Below are 25,062 nucleotides of genomic sequence, written 5' to 3' on the forward strand. Positions count from 1 at the left end.
CACACTCACCTGCGTATTCTGGATCTGGATGGCTCCCTGGGGGATTGCTTGGGTGACCACCTGACCCTGGGAGGTTACCATGGTCACCGGTTGATATAAGGCTCCACCTGAGGAGACAACCAGTTTTTGGGTCCCCTGCCATGGAGGTGTGAAAAAAAGAGAAGGCAAGCAGGTTCCCCAGTTGCTTGGCACTCACATATGAAGACTCTTGGGGGGGAGCAGTGGCAGGATGTATGTTTGCTCCCCTTGTAGGAGAGGCGTGGGTGAGGTGAGACATGATGTCCAGGAAGAAAAGTAGAGTTTTTGGTGGGAAATATTTCGGAGAAGGGAGGGACAAGGCCTTACTTAGTCTTGAATGTGTGTATGGGGCTCGGGGGGGGGGGGGTGAGGTGGAGGGTGGGAAGGTGGAGATTATGAAATTTTGACTTAAATTTGTTCCAACGCATCATGGTCAGGTCTTGGTGCTCACTATGTGCAGAACACTTCAGTCAAGACACGAAACCGGAAGTCCCTCCCTTAGCGGAGAACACTCCCTAACCCTGAAATTCCCTAGGGGCTCCCTTTCTTTTCCCAAGGATGCTTCCCACAATCCCCAGAACCCTGCACCAACCTGACACGACTTGTGAGTTGACGGTTGTCATGGCGATGTTGCCCTGCTGGAGTGCTGAAGCTGGGACCACAATCCCCTGGGGGTTATTGGAGACTCCAGACATGGAATTGGGGGAATTCTGCAGGAGGTCCTGGCAGTAAGGGAGGGGTGGTTTGTGACAATGTCCCCAAGAGCTTAGATGCTTCAGTTCCAACATCTTCCCCCTCCCTTCCTGCTACCCAACACCCCGACTCCTGTTCCTCCTAGACACAAACCAGAAGACAATTCTCAGGAGTGAATAAAAGTCCCAATCTTAAAATGAACGAAGCAAAGGCCCATAACAGTCTCACACTTCCATTTCATCCCACTGGCAACCTCAGGCACCAACAATCCTCTAAACCTCTGGATCTCCCTTCACCTACATTTTGGAGTCTGCAGTTACGAGGACTGGGTTCCAAGCCCAGACAGAGACTCTTCTGTAATGGGTCAGGGCGTGTTCCAGGCTTTGGAGTTTGAAAACTCCCCACTTTGATTCTGACTTGCAGAGACCCTCCATTCCCCTGCTCAATACTTAACTTAGATACATGCTTAACAGCTCAGATGTTCGCCCTGGCCCTCCCCTCCTCCAGAATGTATCTCTAGCACAAAACACCCTTCAATGTTTTATTTGTTTGTTTATTCATTCTTTGCAGTGCTGGGGTTTGTGCACACACTGGGCAAGTGTTCTACCACATAAGCTACACCCTTATCCCCCCAGTGATACATCTTTGAACACCTTTAGCACCTATATTATGATACTAAAATATTTGTTTAAAATTAATAAAGCCACTTTTTTGTCACTGTATAACCTTGTCTTCTAATGGTATCGTGTATTATAAACCTTGACTTCAGTGATTCTTCTGTCTTCACTAAATTCTCAACACAAAATTATACTGGGAACTGCCCAGATTGCTGACCTAAGTTTGTTTTCATTTCCCTCTAGCAGTCAGTGAGGAAGTCCTTGGATTTGATGTTGAGGGTCTCCTGATACCAAAGGAAGAAGGCTTAGCTCCAGGTCTCCAGGATAACGTAATGGGCCCTCCCTGCTTTCTGGGCAACTGTGCATGGTGGCTGGGTGCTTGAAAGATTTGTGAAAAAGAAACTGAATGTGCAGTAGATGGATGAAGAGAGTAGGAAAGAGAGCAATAAGGTATAGAGGGAGGAAGCTTGGGAGCCCAGCCTGGCCCACTGAGCCCTTCCCAGCATCAGATCCTCATCAGAACACAGGGTTTGAACAACATAATGAACTCGATGGCCACTAAGGTCCATCCACATCCCGAAGTTTAAAGCTGGGATCATAAGGCACGATTAATAAAGAATTGGAGGCAGGGTACGTGGCCAGAAAAATAGAGTTAACACGGGGTGGGGGAGGGCTCCAGTTTCCTACTTTTTATTTTAGGACTATTGAGAAGTTGGGCCTTGGGCCTTCAGGGGAAGCTTGGAATCTGGCCTGAGGAGGTAGGTGATTAGAAGAAAGCTCTAGCCAACAACCGCCTACTGATAGTCACAAACATAAGAAAAACGAAGTCACAGGCACAGAGCACAGGCACAACACTTTCCTTCCCCTGTGACACCAAGCAAGTCAGAAAAGCCTCGAGGGAAGCAGGGGCCAGCTACGGTGTGTCTCCTCCCAAGTTACCACTCTTACACTCCTGGATCATCCCTGGTCCAGAGCTGCTATAGATAAGCAGGACCTCATGTCCAGTCCTGTATCCCAGGACCCTGCATCCAGTCCTGTATCCCATCCAACCTCTGCCACATGGAGCCTCAGGATCAGCTTCTCCAGGAGGGTGAGACAAAGGATTCGAGTCTAGTCTTAGTTCCTCACGGTGTTGGTGACTTTGGGGGACGGGAGAGGGCAGTTCGTGCCTTGGCTTCCCCTCTGGGAGGCTCTGGGAGAGCTTCCTACCAGTGAGGTTCATCTTGTGATCTTTCCAGTCACATGAGTGGAGTTCAAAAACTGAGGTTGGCATGCAGAAGCCTAGGAGCTACAAAAAGCCACTGCACACACCAACCTCCTGAGGGCCACAAGAAAGAAAATAAAGTCTGAAGGTCGTGGTGGCTTACCCAAGGTCACGAAACTGATTGTCAGCCCAAGGATCAGCACTCAGCTCTCCCCCCCCCCCCCAAGCCACGAACACTGGATACCTACTTTGAGCTTCAAGGGGCTGCTTGACTCCCACTCATGGAAGACGAGAACAAATGCCAGTCCAGAAGCGGCATAAAGAAGATGCCCATCTTGGGAATCACACCCTGCCCCCTCTGGAGGCCTTACGTCCTTACGGGGTTGGGTCACACGAGCATCCAGGAGCTCCCAAAGCCGGAGGTTTCAGTCTTTGGGCTTGAGATCTCCTAGTGCCAGCTTCCCACACACCCGTTCCCACGGGGTGGAACCAGTGCTAAAGATGGTTCAAATAAAAAGTGTATCTACAAGGTGGATTGAACAGAAGGGGTGGGCACCCCAGTGTCATTAGGCCTAAAGCCACTGGAAGTAGCTGCTCACTAATCTCTCACTGGGAGTCAGCCATGCTGTGGCACTCCTCTTCGGGTAGAGAGAGATGAGAAATGTATATGTAAAGGCTTGTCCTAGCCTTTCTTCACCACCCCTGAAGGACCCAGCAAGGTCAAGACAACACAAAGACAAATAGCATAAGTATAAGGCGTACCTTCTGGGATTCAAACTAAAACACACACACACACACACACACACACACACACACACACACACACACACCGTTTTCTAGCCAAGGACAGAAGGGTGAGGCCTAGCCCTACCTGGACACCTCACCTGCTTACTCAGACTCTGGCTGTTTTTTTGTCCTGTGGCTTGGAGAGCATCCATGCCCATTTACTTGGTTGGAGGGAACTAAAGGCAAATTTTTGTACTGGCTTCTCCACCCTCCTCTTGTTGTTTGGCTGTGAGGCATTGAGAGGCAGCCAAAGTATACCAGCAAAGGGGTAGAATGGAAACTTCAGGGGTAGAGATGGCAGGCAGGGCCACGGTTGCCAGCATCTTAGCTGGGGCAAGAAAGAGAGAGCTAAGTCCTAGCTCCCTTGCATTTAGTGTTCATCCTGCCTCATCTGCAAACTGGGGCCATTTCACAAACCCCCTGAGGCCTCATAATTTTTTAAAAGATATATCTTATTTTGAATTATGTGTGGATGTGCATGTCTACATGCAGGTATATGGCCTTAGAACCTGGAAGAGGCCATTGGCTCCCCTGGAGCTGGGAGTTACAGGCAGTTGTGAGGCATCTGATGTGGGTGCTAAGAACTGAACTTAGGACTTCTTTAAAAGCAGTACACGCTCCTAACCACTGAGCCAGTTCTCCTACCCACATCGGGATGTTTTTAGAGGGATGTATCCTCGGGGCCACTGAATCGGACCCTCAGCAATCTGTATTTTCAAATCTTTCCTCCAACATCAGATGGACCTGAAGATTACCAATTTACCATATCCACAAGAATCGAAAGGTGAAGTGGGTGTGGTGGCGCACGCCTTTAATCCCAGCACTCAGGAGGCAGAGGCAAGTGGATCATTGTGAGTTCGAGGCCAGCCTGGTCTGCAAAGTGAATCTAGGACAGCCAAGGCTACTCAGAGAGACCCTCTCCCAACCCCACCCCTGCCCCCCGAAAAAAGAATGGAAGGGTGGTCATTCTCCCCTCAACTCCATGCTAAGCTCGCCTTCACCTTATAGGGTCAGCAGGAGAGAGATCGCCCCATTTTCCTAGAGAGGACTGAGGCACAAAGAATGGAAGGGTCTTCCCTGACTCAAATAGCTGTAGGTCTGCTGGCTTGAGTGTACAGTGGAGGCTAACAGAGAGAGGAAATGAACCGGCTCTATTGCAAACACACTGCCTGGCACTGTGTCTAATAATTCATTCCCCACCTCACAGGGCTGAGGTCGCCTGAGTGGAAGAACCGGGGTTAAACCTGTCTTCAAAGTCCTAGAGCCATGCTGTGGTGTTCTTTATGTAGTGGCAGAAGTTGCTGAGCTGAGGCTGTTGTGGAGCTGAGGCCGTACACCCAGACAGGACAGCACAGACCTTGACCTTCATTGGTCTTGTCCGATGCGCCCCTAGAGCCTGGTACTAAGCCTCAGAGAGCTAAGCATGGCCCCCATCTGAGAAGAGAGCAAAGACTCCACCTTGCTGTGATGTCAGGCTGCACATCAGTCTGTAGCTCTGTGGAATGGTGGCAAGGCAGCTCTGGCTCTCTAAGGACAGTCTCAGTCTTTTCTGAAGAAGCCACAGTGGCAGTAATAGAAGCCTTGGGGGAAGAATCTATTGGCTAAATACATCAGATTGCTATCTCCTCAACAGCTTCCTCAGAGGCTCATCTGACTCTATACCCTGGTGGCCGCTGCTGTGTGCACTCACAGTGAGGTGAGAAGCACACTTGTTGCAGTGTTAGTGGCATTTCCAGCACCCTGTCTCACACTCCTGCTTGAACTGTCCAGTGTCCAGCCACCAGGCGCCGAGAGAGGCTAGTCCAGCCCAAGACCTCTGCTGGGTCTCTCTGGAAAGCCACTGGAAGCCTGGCCTCCACAGGTGGTATTGGAAGTATCTCTTCCCCTACTCCCCCCCCCCCCCCCCGCCCCGTCCCCAGCCCTGGAATGTTTAGAGTCCCTCAGGAGGGTCGTAAGAGAGGGAGCAGCAAGTTTACAAAAGTAGAGAACTTGTGCCTCCAGAGTGCCACCTGCAAGGCCCTCACACACACACACACACACACACACACACACACACACACACACACACACACCCCTCCCCCGGGTCATCATTCATTCTTATGGACACAGTGGTCATCGGGTGAGTTTTGCTCCATGTCTCATTTTTGGAACAAAAAAAGATGCCTTATTCAGAGGAAGGGATTTACTAGGAAACAGGAGAGCCTTGGATGGCTCTTGGGAGTATGTGTGTGGGGTTATGGGGCACACAAAAACTGACTCTGACGACAAATTTGGATATGTGATCTGACTTCAGCTGTGCCTCTCCTGAGTCTTCTGTCTTCACTTTTAATAGGGAACAGGCCTAAGATGCCCAGAAAGTTATTTTCCACCCACAGAAGAAGGCACACGCACGCACGCACGCACGCACGCACGCACACACGCACGCACGCACGCACGCATACTTTTAAAAAAATTAAAGTATGAAGGAAAGAGACGACGGAAACATTTCTCTTGAAGATATTTTAAAATATTTGGAATTTTCATATTATTACATTGTCCCCAAAGATACACTGGATGACCATGCAAAATTCCTTGCATCTGAGGATTAGGGATAAACAAAACAAAACAATGGAAAATAAAACCCACCCTATGATTCCCGTGAAAGGATTAAAGGACAGGGCCCAGCAATCTGCCATCCTTGCCCTGGCCACTAGAGGTCTCTGCAGATCCATAGCCTCCGACCAGCTCCCCAACCCCTCCCAGAAGGCTACCTCAAAGGCTTATTTGCCTGATCTGAGAGGAGAGTGGGGTGCGGTTCAGTGTCTTACCACCACTGGAGATCTTGTCCCGCCTTGCTAGTGTGAGCAAGGACAGTCCTCCTAACTCGTCATTACTTTCTCTCACTGTACACGGGGCGCACAGAGAGGTCCGCTCTTGGACAGAGATGTCTGTTGCTTAGGGAATAGGTTTCTGAGGAAAAGAAGGCTGGCTCTTCCTTGGACACTGTGCCAAGTGCACCCTGTTGAGTGCAGGCTAAGCGCTTTAGGTCTGAGGCCCGACTGGGCTGTCCGGTCAGGTGGTTGAGAGGGTTGCCTTTGTCCCCAGACACCCTTTCCGGAAGAGTCCCCCTGTTCTATCACAGCCAGACTCCCGCCTTAGACCAAGAAGAGCTAGGTTTGCAACCGCAAGGAAGCCAAGCTCATATAAACAATCCACCTAATCCTGTCCTGTTCCATCCCAGCTGGGGGCTTTGGCCTCAAGAGAAAGGCAGCCCAGGCCTGCGGGGACAAGCAGCAGCTGCTGCTCTTAAGGAACATTCCTTCCCGGAAGGAGCAGGGGTCTCGGGTTTCGCTCACCCGGCGGGGAACTACACACTGAAGACCAACAGCAGCCGCAGCCCTACTGCTAGGCAGGATCAGGCAGCATAAAGCCACTTCTTGTCTCCCTGGTCTGGGGTGTTGCCTTCCTGTCTAAGTGGTGATCCTCCCGAGGTGGACCACCTCTTCCTCTGTCCCCACTTGACCTGAAAAGTCACAGGTCACATCCTCAGGATGTTCAGAATGGGACAGAAGTCCTAGGCCCTTGGTAGGGATCACTGGAGCACACTGCCTTCAACCCCCTGTCAACTTCGGAAAAGCAATGCAATGAGAGCTGCATGTCAGAGAGAAGCCCACCTTTATAAGGAGGAGACGGGCGCCAGCATCTTCCATGGGATGCCAGGGAGTACAGCGCTAAGAGCTGGTTCCTTAGGCTGCTAAGCCCGGCGCTTCAGGGTTCTGCTCACTTCCTACCTCTTTCCCCGTCTTCCCATGCTTTGCAGTAACCCATTACATCACCTCTAGTCTCTGTGTCCCTGAGCTAGGGTCATTCCCACCCCTAGGGTCACTCCCACCCCTAACTTGGCACTGGAGTCTTGCTCTCCTTTCCATGTGTAACAGGATGGCATCACACTGTAGGAATATAGGCTGTGTAGTAGCCTCACACACACACTCACTACTTGGTGTATGGTGTTGGGCCAGAGTCTTTACTTTTCATCTCTTTTCTTGGGTGTAAAAAGGAGAATATAGTGTCCATGTGAAGTCTTGTGAGGAATAAAGAAAATATTATACATAAGGTACCTAGTACATAGCATGTTTGAGACAAGGAGCGGTCAATCAATGCTGCAAGGGCCCCTCTGTCACCAGTTCGTGTTGTAGCCATAAAAAAACTCAATTAATTTGTCCTGCAACATCTCTCTGACCCTGCCCCTGTTGTTTATATCCCTATTTTTCTTTAAAATATTTAACAGTTGCCTATAATAGTCAACATCAAAATGTATCTCCCTCAGGGCTGGAAAAAGTGGTTTAGTGGTTAAGAGTACAGGCTGTGGGCTGGAGAGGTGGCTCAGAGGTTAAGAGCACTGTCTGCTCTTCCAGAGGTCCTGAGTTCAATTCCCAACAGCGACATGGTGGCTCACAACCATCTGTAATGTGATTTGATGCCCTCTTCTGGCATTTGGGTGTACATGCAAATAGAGTGCTTATATACATTAAATAAATAAACCTTAAAAAAAAAAAAAAAAGAGCACAGGCTGCTCTTCCAGAGGATCTGGGTTCAATTCCTAGCACACACATGGCATCTCTCAACTACGTATAACTCCAGTTCCAGGGGCCCTAACAACCTCTTCTGGCCTCTGTGAGTACTATACACATCTGATACATAGGCACGCATGCAGGCGAAACAATCACATAAAGTAATTTTCTAAAAATATGCATTTTAAATATCACCCTCATAAAGTTAGTTTCAAGATAGTCCATCATTTCCGTTCCAAGGTCAGAGGCTGTGACATGGTCCATCTTTATGACCCCAGAGCTCAACAGCTTCCATGAGTGCTTGAAGGAATATACGAAGCATGAACGAAGGACTGGTCCCTTCTCTCCAGGGACTCTAAAAGGCTGTTCCCTAGCCTCTCTCAGACTTCTTTCTGTCCTAGCCACATAGGCTACTAACTCTTCCAAGCCTTCCTAAAAGGCTACACCCCCACTGCCCCCCATCCCCCCACTCCCAACCCCCGCCCAGGAAGCCTGGCCAACGAATCTGCAGCTTCTCCCACCAAAATCCCCCATCCTTGGATTTGTTCTGCTTGTTTCGGGGCAGAAATGGACCTGGCCATGAGCCCTGTGCTGGCTGGGCTCCAAGCTCTCTGTTGGGGAAGAAGGCAGATCTCAAGCCATATATGTGGTGGGCTCCTCCCAGGACCCCTACACTTCGCCCCTCCCCCTCTCCTCAGCTCTTCCTTTCCTGTCTTTCTCAGGCCCTGAGCATTCTACGCCTGTCAGACTTCATTCTAGACTCATAACTCGCCCCCACCTCCTGGAATTAGGAGATCCCTGTGAAAGTCACCTGGGTTCTCACAGGACCTAAAAGGGCATACAGTAAGCATCCTCCAGTGACTGGCAACTCAGTGAGAACTGTGTCCCAGCCCCTGTACTAGGGATGACTCTAAATCTCCATGGAGACAGAGGGAGGATTTACAGATCAAATTAGCCTGAGTGAGGCAAGAGTTGGGTTCTCTCTAGTGGGTGGTTTAGTTAGCACTCTCTAAGGACAGGAGAACCCAGAGCTGAGGCTAAAGTATGTGGGGGGTAGGGGAAGCTGCCCCCCCCCCCCATAGCATGGCTGGGTGTAACACGTAGTCGGAGCAAGATGGATTATCTTCCAGGGGAGGTGGAAGCAGCTAAGTGTGCTGTGCTGGTTTTAGCCCTTGAAACTGCTCCCCCCACCTCCCGCCCCCACCCCCTATCCCAGCACCAGTGTGGTAAAAACAGTATCCTTACACCCCTACCATCATCTTACCCACTCAGAGAAAACTGATAGATAGAAATGGAAGACCAAGATGAGACTAGGCCAAACCCCACAGAGTGAGTGAAAGACACAACTTAGCATCTGGCAATGGGGCCCCGTTCCGTGGAAAACAAAAATGTCTTTTACTTTGCCACACAAGGCATTGTGATCAGCACTCAGGGAAAACCATGAGCCAGCAGTTTAAAACAAAGCTGGCAAGCAGCTGGGACGTTGAGCTGGGGGATCCTGGCGGTGGTGGTGGTGGTGGTGGTGGTGGTGGTGGTGACTTCCTCAAGTCAAACTAGCACTTGGGGCAGCTATTTCAGGCTGGAGGGGATTAAGGTTGGAGCATGCAGAATGAATATATTCCGCCCCCCCCAAGTCACTCAGTTTCCTCTTTCATGCTGGCTCCTAATATCTTCCACTTATGTTGACTAAGGCTCTGTCCTAGTCCTTAGGAAGCAGAAGGTCTCTTTCCTAAATGAGTTCAGGCAAGACCCCACCCATCCCGCCTCAGGGAGACAGTGATGGGAGCCTGATGGGAGGACAGCACACAGCAAGCTCCAGTCTCTCTCTTCCCTCTTTGTATCCAGACAGTGCACAAGCTCAAGTTCATTTAAGTGCTGGACCACCTCCCCTTAACCCCATCTGGTCTGAAGTCACAGGTGACAGCCTCAGGATGCTCAGCATGGGACGGAAGTCCCAAGGTCTCAGTGGTGCGAGGGGGGGGGGGTGATGGAGGGACTGGGGGAGGGAGGAAGGGGGAGGGGAGGGGGAAAGGGGCATGAGGGGCATGTATGAGCACACTGCCTCAGCCCCCTCACAACTTTGGAAAGGCAGAAGACGGAGCCTGCTTCACATCAGAAAGAGGGCCACACTTATGAGGGAGAGTAGGACTATCAGCATCCTCCATAGGCTGCTGGGGAGTCCCAGGCCAAGAGCCGGTTCCTTAGTAGGCCACTAACTGAAGAATTGTGCTCCCTTCTTACCTCGCGTTCCCTTTCCCACAGTCTTACTTCCCAGCCATTCATTTCTTTATTCTGTCGTGGTCTTTGGCTCACCACGGCCCCCATTCTGCTTCCTACTTTCTTTCAGCCTTGGCCTCACATCGCCTGCTTTTGCCTCTATCAGTGTCTCTCTGTCTCTTCCTCTTCGCTGCTCTGTTCTGAAAATGCTCCGGCCTCTCCCTGCTCATCTCCTGAACGATGCTAACGGCCTCTGCTGGTCTTTGCGTCCCCTTTCCTTAGCTCTTCCATCCCCTCCTCTTCCTCCTCCTCCCTTCCTGCACACCACCCACCTCCGCCACATTATTTTTTCAAACCAAGGCCCACTGGCCCCTGACCTTCCAGAAGACATTGTGGCCACAGCTGGCATCGCAAGGCAACAATACTTGAAGGAACGAGTCTATTTCGATATACTATTAGCAAGCATTAGCATGGGTAGCTGTTTTTAGATCTGCAATAAAGTGGTTTGGTGATTTCAAATATACAAGATGCTGTGTCAATGCAAACAACATGTGTTTTCTAGGAGAAGAAAGCAAGAGACACAATTTCTCATTTAACATCCTATGTTAAATTTGCTGCATTGACAGTAGGCTGTCAGCCAAGAGAAGGAAAGGCCTATAAGAGAAGGAGATCAGAGGGACCTCTGTGGGAGAGCAGCCTTGCCACTGGCCCTGGGAAAAGGCTGGTTTGGCCTTGTAGAGAGGAGAGGGTCAGTGTGGAGAGGTGTCCCCTTCAACATATAGGCATGAAAAAATGGTTATGAGACCAAGGGCAGAGTCTACAGACCACCACCCAGGCTCCAGGAAGACAAACCGAGCAGCAGCAATGTAAGTGGAGCACAGGTGTGGAGCGGGACTGAGGGATGGCGTGGCAAGACAGGTGGGAAGGAGGCGGTGGCAACAATCTGAGTGTCACTAAATAAGAATATGTCACTATGCGTATTCTGCCCCGCCCCGCCCCGCCCCGCCCTGCCCCACCGCACCCCATTCCCCTCCGGGTGTCTTTGTTTTCACCCAACTGCCTGCGTTCCTCTTTCTCTGAGATCAGAGCCTTTCTGCAAGGGTTACCCCCAGGGCCAGTCTCACTGTCAGGCGGGGGTCTGATGTTGCTTCCTTCCTCAGAGGCACAGAGCCAGCATGCCTCAGAGGTCTGGCTTTTGCAATAAGTAGGCAGTTCCAACACCTGGATTATCCAGAGCCCAGGTTCCCTTTCCCCACAAACTCCACTTCCCTGCAAACCCCGGCTTCCTTGAGCTTCGCTTGTCAACCTCAGACAGACCTCCAACCCTGAGGGGCCACGGTGGTTGCTGAGCCTCCAGCCCCTCCTTCCTTGCCTTTCTACCCCCCCCCACCTCGGTACACCCCCAACTCCAGAGCTCAAGGTAGAGTCGGAGGGCCCAGGAGGGGAAATCCAGGGCCTCTCCAAGGACCTGATTATTTCCAAAGACTTGTGCTAATTTTCTGATATGATCCTCACATCTCTGTGAGGCACTAAATCCTCATTACTTTTCCTGACCGATGCATTCTAATTAGATCAACACTTAAAAAAAATTCACAATAGCCACAGGATGGCTTTCCATCTCATTAACTCCTCACTTATTATTTTCATGAAAATTACTGATAAAAATGTGCATCTCCATTTGGTGAGGCCTCGCAGCCTCCTCAGCTCCTATCTTACATCTCTCCCGTCACCGGGGCTGCGCAGCATCACCATGGTAACCCACAATAATAGAAACTAATAAATTACAAACGAGATGCTCGTTGAGCAATTATTGTCCTCTTTTATGCAAGTTTCTTGCTAATTTCGATCATAAGGGAAAGTACAATAAGACTCTGAAGGAATGAGTCTATTTCAAGAGAATATTAGCAAGCAGAAGCCAAGGCTGCTGTTTTTAGATCTATAATAAAGTGATTTGATGATTTTTAAGCCGTACAAGGAGGAAATAAACTTCTTGCCCCATGTCCTATGTTGTTTTAGTGTTAAGTCCCAAAGAGACGCCGCCCACCCCCCCAGTGGGCTGAACATGATGCAATTCAGAGTGTACCTGTGGAGGTGGGGGGTGGGTCACAATGTGCAAAATGTGTCCCTCCACTTGCCTCTGCCAACCTGAGTGAAAATGGTACAGCCTCTCAGGTAGCCTTCACAGTAGCTCCCATCACGCACCCTTAGAAAGTTAATGTGTATCCTTATCCACATGTATCTAAGGGGAGGGGCTACTGTGAGCCTCCCAGGGGCATAGGTATGTGTGTTCTGGACTTCAGGAACTTGGTGACAGGAAAACAAAGTCGGGAGCCTATAGTCTATGCAGATGTCAGCAAGTGCACTGTACAGCAATAATCAGGTAGCTTTCTGAGTTTGTAGATTTGGAGAACACATTCTGTCCTGGAGAGAGGTGCCCATTCTTTCCTATGGTGTAGACTAGGCACCATTTCCTAGGATGACGGTGGCAGGGGAATCTTGAAAGGAGTTTGGTTGAGGTGACTTTTACAGTGGCCTTGAACCTTTGTGGGGGGCAGAGTACCAGGTAGAGAGAGCACACAGGTAGAGGACGAGCTGTGAGAAGCCGCCCTATGGAATCTGTCTTTATCTACTCGGAGGGAAGAATTTGGGGGGGGAGAACCAGTTCCCCTTGAGCCTTCTTCCACGACTGCCAAGACCCACTTCACGCCCTTCAGAAGAGACTGCCTGGAGATCTGCCTACCGTTCCCAGCTGTCAGTGAGGCAAGTGTCCTTTCTCCATTATAGAGCAGGGCTCCCCTGCTTACCATGTCTTGGAAAATCTTAGGGTCGGAAGCCAGGGATTTCTTTGGGCACTGGCTTTCTTAGATATGGTCATTCAGAGGATGCTCATATCCTGGCATGTGGGAGTCTATGTTTAAAAGGGGCTATGCTAGCTAGGTCTGGTGGTTAAGGCGGCAGGATCAAGAGTTTGAGGCCAGCCTAGGCTACAATCAATCAAACAAACAACCAAATAAAAGTAAGGGTCTGTGCTGCCTGATGGAGAGGAGGAGGAGGGCCTGCTTGTAAAAGCATCTGATGATCCAAATGGCTTTGCCCAGGCCATTGGGACGCTCAGACCTTTCTGCATGCCTGGCTGAGGGGAGAAGGACCATCCCTGTGTGTTACCTGTGAGTGAAGGTTTATGGAGGGCTGATTGGGGGAGTAGGGGCCCCCGAGGTCATTCCTGAGCAGGTTATCGCTGTGCATCTTGGTTTTGAGGCAGGTGATGTAACGGTTGCAGAAGTCCTTGCAGAGCTCATTGACTTTCTCCAACTCCAGCAGGTGGATCCGCAGGACCTGGATTGCCTTCACCATCTGGGGAGAGGAAGAGCTGTAAGCCTAGGTGTCCAGGTCACACACCCCTCCCTCCCCATCAAGCCCCCGGCAGAGGAGGGGAGCCATTCTGGCCGTGGCTCCTGTTTCCAACCCACATGGTTTAAACTCTCCATGTGAGCCTGTTGGTTAGTCACCTGCTTTGAGCCAACTGTTAACACAGGTGTTCTGGATGCAGCTGTGGGTCTGAGAACAGCACTGACTTTAGAAATAGAAGTCCAGGTTCAAGCTCCAGGTCTGCCATGGATTGTCTCTGTGGCCTTGGGCAACTTGCCTAAGCTCTCTATGCCCCCTTAGTGTCTAATAAATGGGGCTATTATATCCTCCCCAACAACTTTACAGGTTTTCTGTGGGCTCATGGGAAAGGACCATGGCACACTATAAATCATGAAGTACTAAGTGAACACAAGGAAGACAGAGGTCAGAGTTTCTTGGAAATATCCCAGAGGTCAGACATTGTCTATTCTTAAATTTATGAATAGACATGTGCTTCATGTGATATGGGCAGCCTTACTCTGATGATACCTGCTGATGGACTGGATAATCCAGCATGACTTAGCTGGGCACTGGGTACCAACTGTCTGCCTTCCATGCCCTTCGGGATACTGCACAAGGGCCTCTTCAAATGGACATCCCTGATCCTAATGTGGCTTGGAGCTACTTTGCATTTGAAGCGTTCTCCTGTGTTGTTGTCATTGTTTTCATTGGGACTTGTTTCATTTACATTATTTCATCAGCTTTTTTGTTTTTTGTTTTGTTTTGTTCATCAAGACAGGGTTTCTCTGTGTAGCCTTGGCTGTCCTGGACTCACTTTGTAGACCAGGCTGGCCTCGAACTCACAGCCATCTGCCTGCCTCTGCCTCCAGAGTGCTGGAATTAAAGGCGTGCGCCATCACTGCCCGGCTCGATTTCATCAGCTTTTAAGAAGGGTTTTGTGTAGCCCAAGCTAGTCTCCAACTCACTATGTAGCTGAGGATGACCTTGATCTCATAATTCTTCTGCATCTACCTCCCTAGGCACTAGGATTACAGGCATGTACTGCCAATCCCAGCTTGTTGCTCCTATTGTCATAAGAAGAAAATATAATGAAAGTATGGGAAACACAGGATGAAAAAACAACTATCTTTATCTGATTACCCTAAAAGAAAAGTTTCAGTTTTCCCCTCATATATTTTAAACGTTTATTTATTTCTGTGTGTGCACATGTGCCACGGTGCTCACGTGGAGGTCAGAGGACAACTTCTGAGAATCAGGTCTCCCCTTCCACTGTGCAGGTCCACAGGACTGAGCTCAAATCTGTCAGGCTTGGCAGCAAGTGCTTTGACCTGCTGAGCCATCTCGCTGGCCTACATGCATATATTTTAACCAATCGCCAATAAACATTACACATAGAATTTTGCTTTCTGATTTTTCCCTTAGCTCATCAAATAGGCTTTTCTAAGTGTCATACTTGTTTTCTCTATCTCTCTTCTGGACTGAGAGCTGAGAGAAAGCGGGGGGGGGGGGGGTGATGTCTAATTGGCTCACAGCATTATCCTATTTATACAGAATAATTATTGAGTGGATGAGAGTAATTTTCAATTGTCACATATGAGTCTATATGTGCACTTTATATAACTAGTTCCCTGTTTCTGGCCACTTACAGTTCATCCAAATTTTCAGTTTTATTTAGAAAAAAGTTATACTATGAGGCTAGAAAACAAAGTGGATCTAACTCAATAGTAGAACACTTGCCTAAGCATACACAGACACACAGACACAGATACACACACACTCACAACAGAAACACTATTGTCTAAGTGTGTAGTTTCCATTTCTACATTAGTTTCTGTATGAATTCTGTATGAATTCCCAAGAGTGACAGGAAAAAATCTACGTATATTTGTTACGAATCATGACAAATAAACCCAAATTGCTTTTCAACAGGGGCTCGTTCAAACGATGTTAGAATAACCAAACACCTATAAACAGGCAAACAAAAACAATCCTAAACCTTAATTTAAACTCCACATCTAACATGATGATTAATTCCAATGGAGGAGTAGACGTAAATATAAGATGAAAAACTGTAACTTTTTTAGAAAAAAAAAAAAAAAGAAAATGGATCCAGGCATGATAACCCATGCCTTTAAGCCCAGTACTCAGTGGCAATACTAAGCAGATCTCTGAGTTGGAGGCCAGCGTGGTCTAAAGAGAAAGTTCCAGGACAGCCAGGGCTACACAGAGAAACCTTGTCTTGAAAAACAAAACAAAAAAAGAGAGAACAAAAGAAAGAAGGAAAGCAGAAAACTTGATGTGTAGGGTTTAGCAAAGAAATCTTAGATTTTGATACCAAAACCATAATATTGAAATGGAAAATGACTTGCTTGCTAAATTTAAAAATGTTTCTTCTTTAAAAGAACCTGCCAGGCATGGTGGTGCATATCTTTTATCCCAGCTCTGGGCAGGGCTGGGGTTGGGGGTTAGGCAGAGGCAGGTAGAACACTTTGAGTTCAAGACCAGCCTGGTCTATATAGTGAGTTCCAGCATAGCCAGGGATACATAGAGAGATCCTGTCTAAAAATAAATAAATAAATAAAATAAAATAAAAAATAAAAAAATCTACGCCAACAGAGAAGATGAAAAGACTGTAGACTGGGAGTGAATATTTACAGACCACATATCTGACAAAGGACTTGTACATAGAATATGTAAAGAAAACTAAACAGCAAAATAACAAGCAGTTAATTAGAACAAGGGCAAAAGATGTGATCAGACCTTGTACAGAAGAGGATATACAGATGGCAAACAAGCACATGGAAAGATGTTCAATGTCATTAGCCATTAGGGAGATGCCAATTGAAACCACAGTGAGGCATCTCTGCACACACACATATGCATAATTACAGTTAGGAAGTGACGGTACCAAACACTGCCAGAAGAACTGGACTCTAGATTGCCACGCGTTGCTGGTGGGAAAGTAAGGCAGTGTGGTCACTGCAAACAGTGTGACAATCCCTTACAGAATTAAACATACTTTCTGGGTGTTGTGCATCTCAGCTGAGAGGCAGAGGCAGGCAGATCTCTGTGAGATCAAGTCCAGCCTAGGCTATATAGTGAGAGAGACTGCCTCAAAAACAATTGAGCAAGAACAACAAAAAAAACCCACCCAAACCGAATAGGTACTTGTCATATGACCCAGCATCTTGTGGGCATTTGTTCCAGAGAAATAAAAACGTACACACACACACACACACACACACCTATACATGAACAACTAGATGTTCATTGTGGCTTTATATCAAGTGACCTCAAACTAGAAACAGATGAATGAATGAACTATGGTACATCCATACCACAGACTACAGCTTGGCAATAAAAAGGAATGAACTATTAATACGCTCAACAACCTGGTTATATCACAGGGAATTATGCTACGAGGGAAAAAAAAACAGTCTTAAAAGGATATATACTAATAGCCCACTGCCATTTATTTGCAGGACATTCTTGAAATGACAAAAACAGAGACAGAACAGATTAGCAGTTGCTGATAGAGTGAAGGAAAGAGGGAAGACCCGTCGTGTGCCTTGGCTATAATATGTTTACATGAATCTAAATGCAACAAATTCGAATGGAACTTAGCACACACATATGTACATACAAGTGAACGCATGTAAAGTTGGCAAACTCTGGATAAGGTTGGTAGGTCGCTCCTGCCTCTGAAATTGTGCTCTAGTTTATACAAGGAGGGAGTCGGGATCTCTCATACTAATTCTTACAATTGTGTGTAAATTTATAAATATGCCAAAATAAAAGGACAAGTGTAGATGGGGTTACTGCCTTTCCACATCTGCAGATGTGCTGACACGGGCAGTGTGTGGGAGATTCTAATGCCAGCCTTCCAGTCTTTGGTAGCATTGTGACGCCTAGGGACAAACTCAGACAATACAAAATGACAGGAGAGGCCTGAGGTGATAGCTTGGTGGCTAAAGCTCTTGCTGCACGGGTTTGATCTCCTGGTCACAGTTTCAAAGCTGGGTGTGCTGGGTAGTATTAGTGTTAACAGTGAGTGATAGAGGGGCAGAAACAGGAGGAGCCCTCAGACGGCTGGCCAGCCAAACCGGCTGAATGGGCAAGCTTCAGGACAGTGAGCCACCCTGTCTCAAGACAGACAGACACCTTCCGAGTGACTCCTGAGGCTGTTCTCGGGCCTTTGTATGCATGTGCACTTATGTACAATACACAGGAACACACACACACACACACACACACACACACACACACACACACACGGGTTTTCTGGGGTACCAAATAGGAATTAAAGGTTATAGACAGGGCTCTGACAAAAAGTCTCATCCTATGGATGCCACCTCCATGAGGCTGAGAGTGACAAGCCAAGTTAGAGGGGAGTGGTGATGTTAGCGTAAGGAGTTTCGACCAAGAAGAACTTGAGGAAGACTTATTGTTGTCTACATTTCCTGCCGGGCTTCAGCCTGGAAGGTCTTAGCTTACGCCTATTAGAATAATCAGCACAGTGTGAGGTGTGAGCGAACACTTGTGGATGGATTGATGGTTACACTGAAATATTTCTTATTGTATCTCCGGCCCCGGGTTAAGCCCACTCTATGCTCTGTCTTATTTATTCTAGATAACCTCCTCTGGAGGCAAGTACTCTTGTTGCCCACATTTTGTAGTTGGAAAAAAAAAATGAAGCCCACAGATAATTTTTCATCCCAAGGTCACACAGCTGGTGGGCAATCTGAAGCCTCACTGCCTTATCCCCGAGACCAAATTGCTTTACCCTTCTGTGGTCTCTCTCGGGATTCAGGTAGGTTAAAGAACAAAACCGAAACAATGGTAGCATAAAGGGTGTGCGGTTTTGGGGGTAGGTGGAGGCCTGTGAGATGAGGGGACTGTGCAAACGCACCAGGGCTCGTGGCTGCAGCCTTGCTTTTAGGCCATCCCTGCCACGGGGAGATGACCTCATTGTCTTAGCCGATGTTCTTTTAATGTGCTGATTAAGAAGTTCTCCCAGGACTCAGATCTCTCTCGCCTTATGTAAAGGGCTTGCTCAGCCTTCTGTAGCACCAAGGACATCTAGCGCCTCCATCAATGCAACTGTCTTCCTTTAAGTTCATCTGTACACGGGACAAGTCAGCTGACTCGCATACATCGCTCAATTGTTTTTGTTGAAACGAAACTAATTCTTTTCTTTTTTTTTTTTTTAACGAAACTAATTCTAATGCTATTTCTCCTTCCTTTCGTCCTTCTTTCTTTCCATCCTTCATTCATTTTTTTCCTCTCCTTTCTTTTTTTTTTCCCCCTTTTCTTCCTACTCTCATCTCATTAGAAAGGCTGTCCCATCTGATTCACTTTTGGAGGAGGAAGTGCAGGGTATGGAATCATGGCCTCTCACATGGTAGACAAATGATCTATCACTGAGCTGTGTCCCTAGACATACTCTGCCGCTAAAAGCCAACATTCTATTTTAAAATACTCTTATGAATAAACACGCACATACACATGCATGTATAAATTTATACATATATCACACCTCCCTCAAAACAAGTACCTTTACTCATTTAAGTATGTGATCAATATGTACTTGTTATGCAAAATGGAAAAAAAAACTACAGATAAACTAAACAAAGTAAAATATATCCAAATTTTTTTTTGCTCAAATGCAGTGTATGCGCAATGTGTTTTAACTAGTTCTGGTGGTTCAGGGGCCAAAAGAAGTCATATCCTGGGGTCTGATAAAGCACAGATGAAGGATTACTATTTTATGGGCTAATAGAATTGGTTTAAAGATTTAAGAAGGCAGAGTAAATCATAATGGTACTCTGAGGCAATGAATATGTAGGACCTCTTCAATATTAGAGAAATAGCTGTGCAGTGCTGTGCATGAGTGGGGTGGGGGTTGCATGGGGGGGGGGCACTGCTGCATGCAAGGCAGAAAAGCCTAGGGAGTTCAGTGCCACACAGCCCGGAAGTGAGGCCAGACCCACTGCTTGCTCTTTGCATGCCAGAGGTCAGCTTCAGGGTTTTCTCTGAGCCTCAGTCTCCTGATTTGTAAAAGAGAAACAAGGAACATTTCTAACTCACAAGATTTATTAAGGGCCAACAGGTAATAATGTGAAAATACTTTGTAAGTCATGAAGAGCCAAGTACATTTTCTTTCTTTCTCTTTCTTCTTTCTTTCTTTTTTCTGGTTTTGTTGAGACAGGGTCTTGTGCAGCCCAGGGTGGCCCGGAACTCCCTATGTAGCCAAGATGATCTTTAGCTTCTGATCCTCCCACCTCTAATTCCCAAAGGCAACATACATATTACAAAACAAAACAAAACAAAACAAAACAGCCTTCTTTGAATAATTTCTCATACTCCACTAGCTTTCCTGTGGCTATCCTATATTCAGCTAGTGAAAGAGTAAATCCTGGTGGTCTTTCTATATTTGCAGTGAGTTCATTCTATGTCTCTAATTTTGTTGTTTTGCTTCTAAGTGAGAATAAAATGCTGATTTATTAAATAAAGTCCCCCCCCCCAATTATCTGGATTAGAGAAATTAACTCTCCAAATCCTTCAGCACTTTAACAATGCCTTTTAATTTATGTCTTAAAATATTTTACTTTATTTTTTATTATGTATATGTGTGTGTGTGTGTGTGTGTGTGTGTGTGTGTGTGTGTGTGTGTGTCAGTGTGAGAGTTTGAACATGTGAGTGCAGGTGTCCACACAAACCGAAAGAGAGTGATGGATCCCCTGACACTGGAATTACAGGTGGCTGTTCGCTGCCCAATATGGGTGCTGGGACCCGAACTCAAGTCCTCCAGAAGAGCAGTGATTGCTCTTAACCTCTGAGCCATCTCTCCATCCGGAATGCTGCTTAATTTAATACCGCCAGTGTGTGTGATAAATGTGTTCTTACTTCCAATTTTCCAGGTTTTATTCTTTCAACTTCTCTCTCCCCTTTCTATTTCAAAATAAAGATCCTGCCTTCTTCAAAGATGGCTCTTTCAAAACAGCAAAGTGGGATGCAGCCGTGTAGTGTCATGGCATTTTCATGTATCCTACAGTTCCAGAAAAGTACCCGAGACAGGGACAACTTATTTCCTATAAAGCAACATGCTGTGGTGTCCTGAATTTATTATTTGTTACCTGGGCATTTTGGAGAGGTGGCTTAAGGTTTATCTATGCAATTTATGATGATAATAGTACCTTCACTTTAAAACTGATGTGGACCCTGAGTAAGATTGTGTTTGTAAATGTGTTGCTGGCATGTATCGTAGGTGTGTAAAAATGTCAAGTCCTTGTCCTGATGCCTGCACAACTGCCACACACAGCTTCTCGTGCTTTCCTAAGTTGTTGCCTCTCTTGTAGGTCTCGGCCTCTTCATTTGACGATAGTGACTCTTGTCGCTCAAAACATCTGTAAACACAGCAGTTTACAATTTGCAAAAGGCTTCTCTCTCCATTATCGTAAGTGAGTCTCTCTTCACCTCAGGGATGAGACGGGCAAGATTATCTACCACTCTGCCGAAGATAAGGGAACAGAAGCTCACTCAGAGATCAGATAGCCTGCTCTGTTCCTTGCCTTGGGGGCAAGCTCCTTCCACTTTTCTCCTTTTGCAAAGCAGGGGAAGGTAGATGCTCGTGTAGAGGAGAAAGGAGTTTGTAAACACACATTCCTAAATTGTGAGCTGATATTTCCTGTGGGTCACTGGAGCAGCGAAAGCTAAACTCTAATGAGGAATTTTTCCAGCCTGCGCTCCAGCTTGGCTTAGCCAGTTGGGAGTGCAGGGTCACTAGAATTAAAAAGGGGACCCTGGAAGAAAGGTGAATGACAGGGCCTGGAGGACCGCCAGACAAATGGATATTTTATGGAAACTGTCATGCATGGCAAGTTAAATCACTTCTGCGACAAGGACTGACACTTCCACTTGGATGGCTCCAGAATTTGGAGAAGTGGTGAGGGGCTGGAGGATACAGGCTGAGCTTCTCCAGTTAGACTTTCTTTGAGCCCAATTGTGTAACTTCTTGGGTACAGGATACATGGTCCTTGATTTCTCTCTCTACTATAAGGGGATAACAGCTCCCTGCTGTGTCCGGCTCTGAGAAGACAAGTGGGGAACTCAAGGAGATGGTTTTAGATGCTGAGAGGCTTCCATCTCCTTACTTGAGGCCTTGAGCCATTTGTAATCTCTGTGTCTTAGTGGCTCAGCTGCAAAATAAGGTAATAGTGATTCACTGATCTTGGGGTGGAGCTCAGTAGCAGAGGGCTTGCCTAGCACATGCAAGGTCCTACATTTGACTTCCAGCAGAAAATAAATAAAGAGTGACTCTCGACTGTACTGAGGACTCAGTGAAGTGTGTGTGTGTGTGTGTGTGTGTGTGTGTGTGTGTGTGTGTGTGTGTGATAGTTTAGAGCTGGAGCTGCATTTCAGTTCTCTTTTTTATTTTGTCCATAGTAGCATACTCCTGTGTGTTATTTCACTTCTTAAGATGAGGACTACAGAGCTGGGATGCAGCTCAGTTGGCAAAGTCCTTGCTGTACAAGTATTAGGACTTGAGTTCTATCCCTAGCACTCACATAAAAATGATGGATGTGGTTGCCTACACTTGTAATCCCAGGGCTGGGAGGTCAGAGACAGAGGGTCGCTGGGACTTCTTAGATAGCCAGTATAGCAGAATTGATGAGCTCCAGGCTACCAGAGAGAAAGCCTTACACACACACACACACACACACACACACACACACACACACACACATCACATACAGAGACAGGGACAGGGAGACTTAGAAAGACTGAGAAAGGGGGGAGTGTTCTGAACTAAATGCCTCCAGCAAAATGGGCACAATATTATTAATATTAATATTAAACTTTGTGAGTTTTAAATAAAATAATAGATACAAATAATTTAGAATAGCACCTGGTACCTGTAAGTGGTCTATAAATGTTAATTATTATTATCATTGATATTCTGATTTCCTTCCCTTTTCCCCGGTGTCTGTGAGGTTTTCAGTTCCTTTCTAGGCAAAGAGCCTGGACTGGAGGCTGAGGTGAGTAACTCTCAGATCAGGGCTGGCCGAGGTCTCTGTGGGCCTGCAGCTCTGGGCTGCCTCCTTCATCTGACTCCTCACTCCTAGCCTCTGGCCTCCAGGCCTGCCTCTTTAGAGTAGGCCCAGGGGCCTGGAAGGCCCCATTTTGGAACTGGCTTTGCGGTCAGGCAGCTATAATCTGTCCCTGGAGCCACACCAGAGTCTCATTAAAACGTGCCCCATAAATGTTAAAAAATTTACACATAAAAAAATTCCATGCATGAAACTGAAACCGTACGTTTTACAGCCTTAGTTTGAAATCTTGCATAATATATAAAACCTTGGCCTTGCACCGGGGGCCCGTAAATCAGATTTTATAAAACAAAAAGCTTTTACCTTTCAAAGGGGTTTGGGGAACTTGCAAATTTTACAAACTTTACCAAGTGCCAGTCAGAGGCTGCTGAGGGGATCGGATCTGCAGGCCAGGTAAAGAAAGGGCCTGGCGCAGGAACTGTAGCAGATCCCGGGGGGGGGGGGGGGCTCACCAGGGATTCCACACCAGGCACCTGACAGTAGAAAGAAAGCTGCCCCCATGGCACGGAAATGGACACAGGAAAGTCCTAGTTGGGGCTCTATTGGTGTCATTCTCTACTTGCGAGTGAAGGCTTTACTGTCACCAGGGAGAGGCGGAGCGCCAGTGGGAGGCCCACAAAGTCAGGAGCCAAAGAGCTGACTCTTCTGTGGATAGGAAGATTGCTACGTGTGAAAGGCCGTGGGAGTGGACGCCTGTCTAAGGCTGGGTTTCTAACCCCAACCTTTTTGTAATTATGTTTTCCTCCCAGTAGAGGCGCTGTGGAGCAGCGAGCTCACGGACTCCCCTCCCCCAGAAATCTATAACTGGGATCCTCTCTTGGATATTTGGGGCGGCTCTGGGAGAGCTGACTCAGCTGTTTCCATGGAGATTTGTCTGGAAAAGCGGCTCTGGGAGGAGCACGGGAGGGTACGACAGGCAAAGAGCTACTGGGAGGAAGGAAGAACAGTTAGGGGCCGTCCAAGAGGTGGGAGAAAGTAGGAGAGAGTCAGGGAGAGGCTGGAAGAAGGGTGTTCGGAGAGATCTTCTGATGGGCAAAGAGTTGGGGGACCCAAGTGCCCTCCTGACAATCCCATCTATGAAAGTCAATATTCAAGGGCAAAGAAAAGCTGCCCTCACACACACATATATAAAAAATAAATCTCTCAATTATCTCAGCTCATTTGCTTGGGGTCCCTCATTTTATGTCCCTGCTCGGCTGCGCAGTATATCTGTCCGGAGAAAGAGTTACAGTCCGTTGGGCTACGTGTGCGGGGTTGTAAAAAATACAGATGCCAAATTAACTGGCTGTGGCACTCGGCAGCTGATTGAGCTGGTAATAACGGGATCTGACCTTTTTCTAATTTCTAATTATGTGCATCTCGGCTGCGCTGGTGACATGATTCTTGTTCTAATGATGGCTCCTGCGCTTGGCCCCTGAGTCTCCTCCTTTTGACATAGGGCTAGGAACCAGAGGCAAGGGGCACTGTTGGATTACCCTACCCTACCCTCAAAATTTCAGGCTCCTGACGAACCTGCGAGTGTCTTTGAGAGCTAGGAGGTAAGATTGTGCTTAGAACATTGTATGACACTGGGAGTAATTTTCAGATGCAGAGCATTTTTAAAGGCCAAGTGTATGAGCCATCCCATTAATTTATTTAAGTCACATGAGATAGGTGCAGTTAGCTGTATAGATGAGTAAACTGAGCTCCAAAGGGTTTTAGTCATCAAGATGATACAGACAATAAATGGTGATGCTGGGCTCATTACATGTGCGCATGCACAGTGGGACCTTTCCCCGAGCGTAGACCAACTTTTAGAAAGACCTGTCCTGACTCCATAGCTGCCTGAGGCCGGATTTTGAGGATTTCTTTTCCAATTGCAGACTCTTCTGATTCTGACTAGCTAAAGAGCAGGGCAGGACTAAGTCAGCCTGGCCCTCAGTCACCAACCAGCCGGACGACCAACACAGTGGAAGTTTTCTGGGGATTTTAGCGACTGCATCCGGGTTCAAGGCCTGCTAGGGAAGAGGGAGGGCCAGAGATAGGCAGAGGTTGATTTGGGGGGTTCCAGTGCTTCCAGTAATATTCCTGGCAGCCAATACATAGTTTCTCTCATGTCCGAGGCCGGCTTCCGTTCTTAAATCAGAGCTACGCCACAAAATTCCAGGCCAGGGTATCGCCACAAGGCCCTGCACTGAACACCAAGAGAGGCAGCGGTGCAAATCATTTTCAGCCCAGAACAACACCAGAGTCTTTCGTCTGCTCCGTAGATGCACTGAATATGTGTGTCTGCGTACACGTATGTACTCATGCAGGTGTGTGCACGCGTGTGTGAGAACATGTAGTTATATTTTCTTTCTGTAGTCATGTTTACTCCCCTAATTCTGTTCTCTTTTGGGGAGCAGAAATCAGCTAAACTTGGGGCTGAAGAGGTTAGCGGCACTGCTCATTGGGTGTCTTAGAGGCAAGCTTTGCAGAGTTTCCAAATTCACTGTGGTAACCGGGGCCTGAGGGTAATA

General features: G+C 47.5%; 1 protein-coding gene across 6 annotated transcripts in view; it reads right to left on the reverse strand.

Moving 5' to 3' along the window:
- Nucleotides 1–25,062, reverse strand: part of PKNOX2 (PBX/knotted 1 homeobox 2) — a 263,949-nt gene that overhangs the window by 20,265 nt on the left and 218,622 nt on the right. For 5 of the 6 annotated variants that reach the window (XM_084782949.1, XM_084782951.1, XM_084782947.1 and 2 more), the window contains 3 exons: nucleotides 13,251–13,439; nucleotides 611–740; nucleotides 10–107 (listed from right to left, as the gene is read on the reverse strand). In XM_084782949.1, coding sequence (XP_084639075.1) covers nucleotides 10–107; nucleotides 611–740; nucleotides 13,251–13,439 — 417 coding nt within the window. The remainder of the gene's footprint in view (nucleotides 1–9; nucleotides 108–610; nucleotides 741–13,250; nucleotides 13,440–25,062) is intronic. The other variant, XM_084782952.1, reaches the window with a different exon arrangement.

Source organism: Acomys minous (genome assembly GCF_964271855.1).
Source record: "Acomys minous genome assembly, chromosome: 5".
Lineage (NCBI taxonomy): Eukaryota > Metazoa > Chordata > Mammalia > Rodentia > Muridae > Acomys > Acomys minous.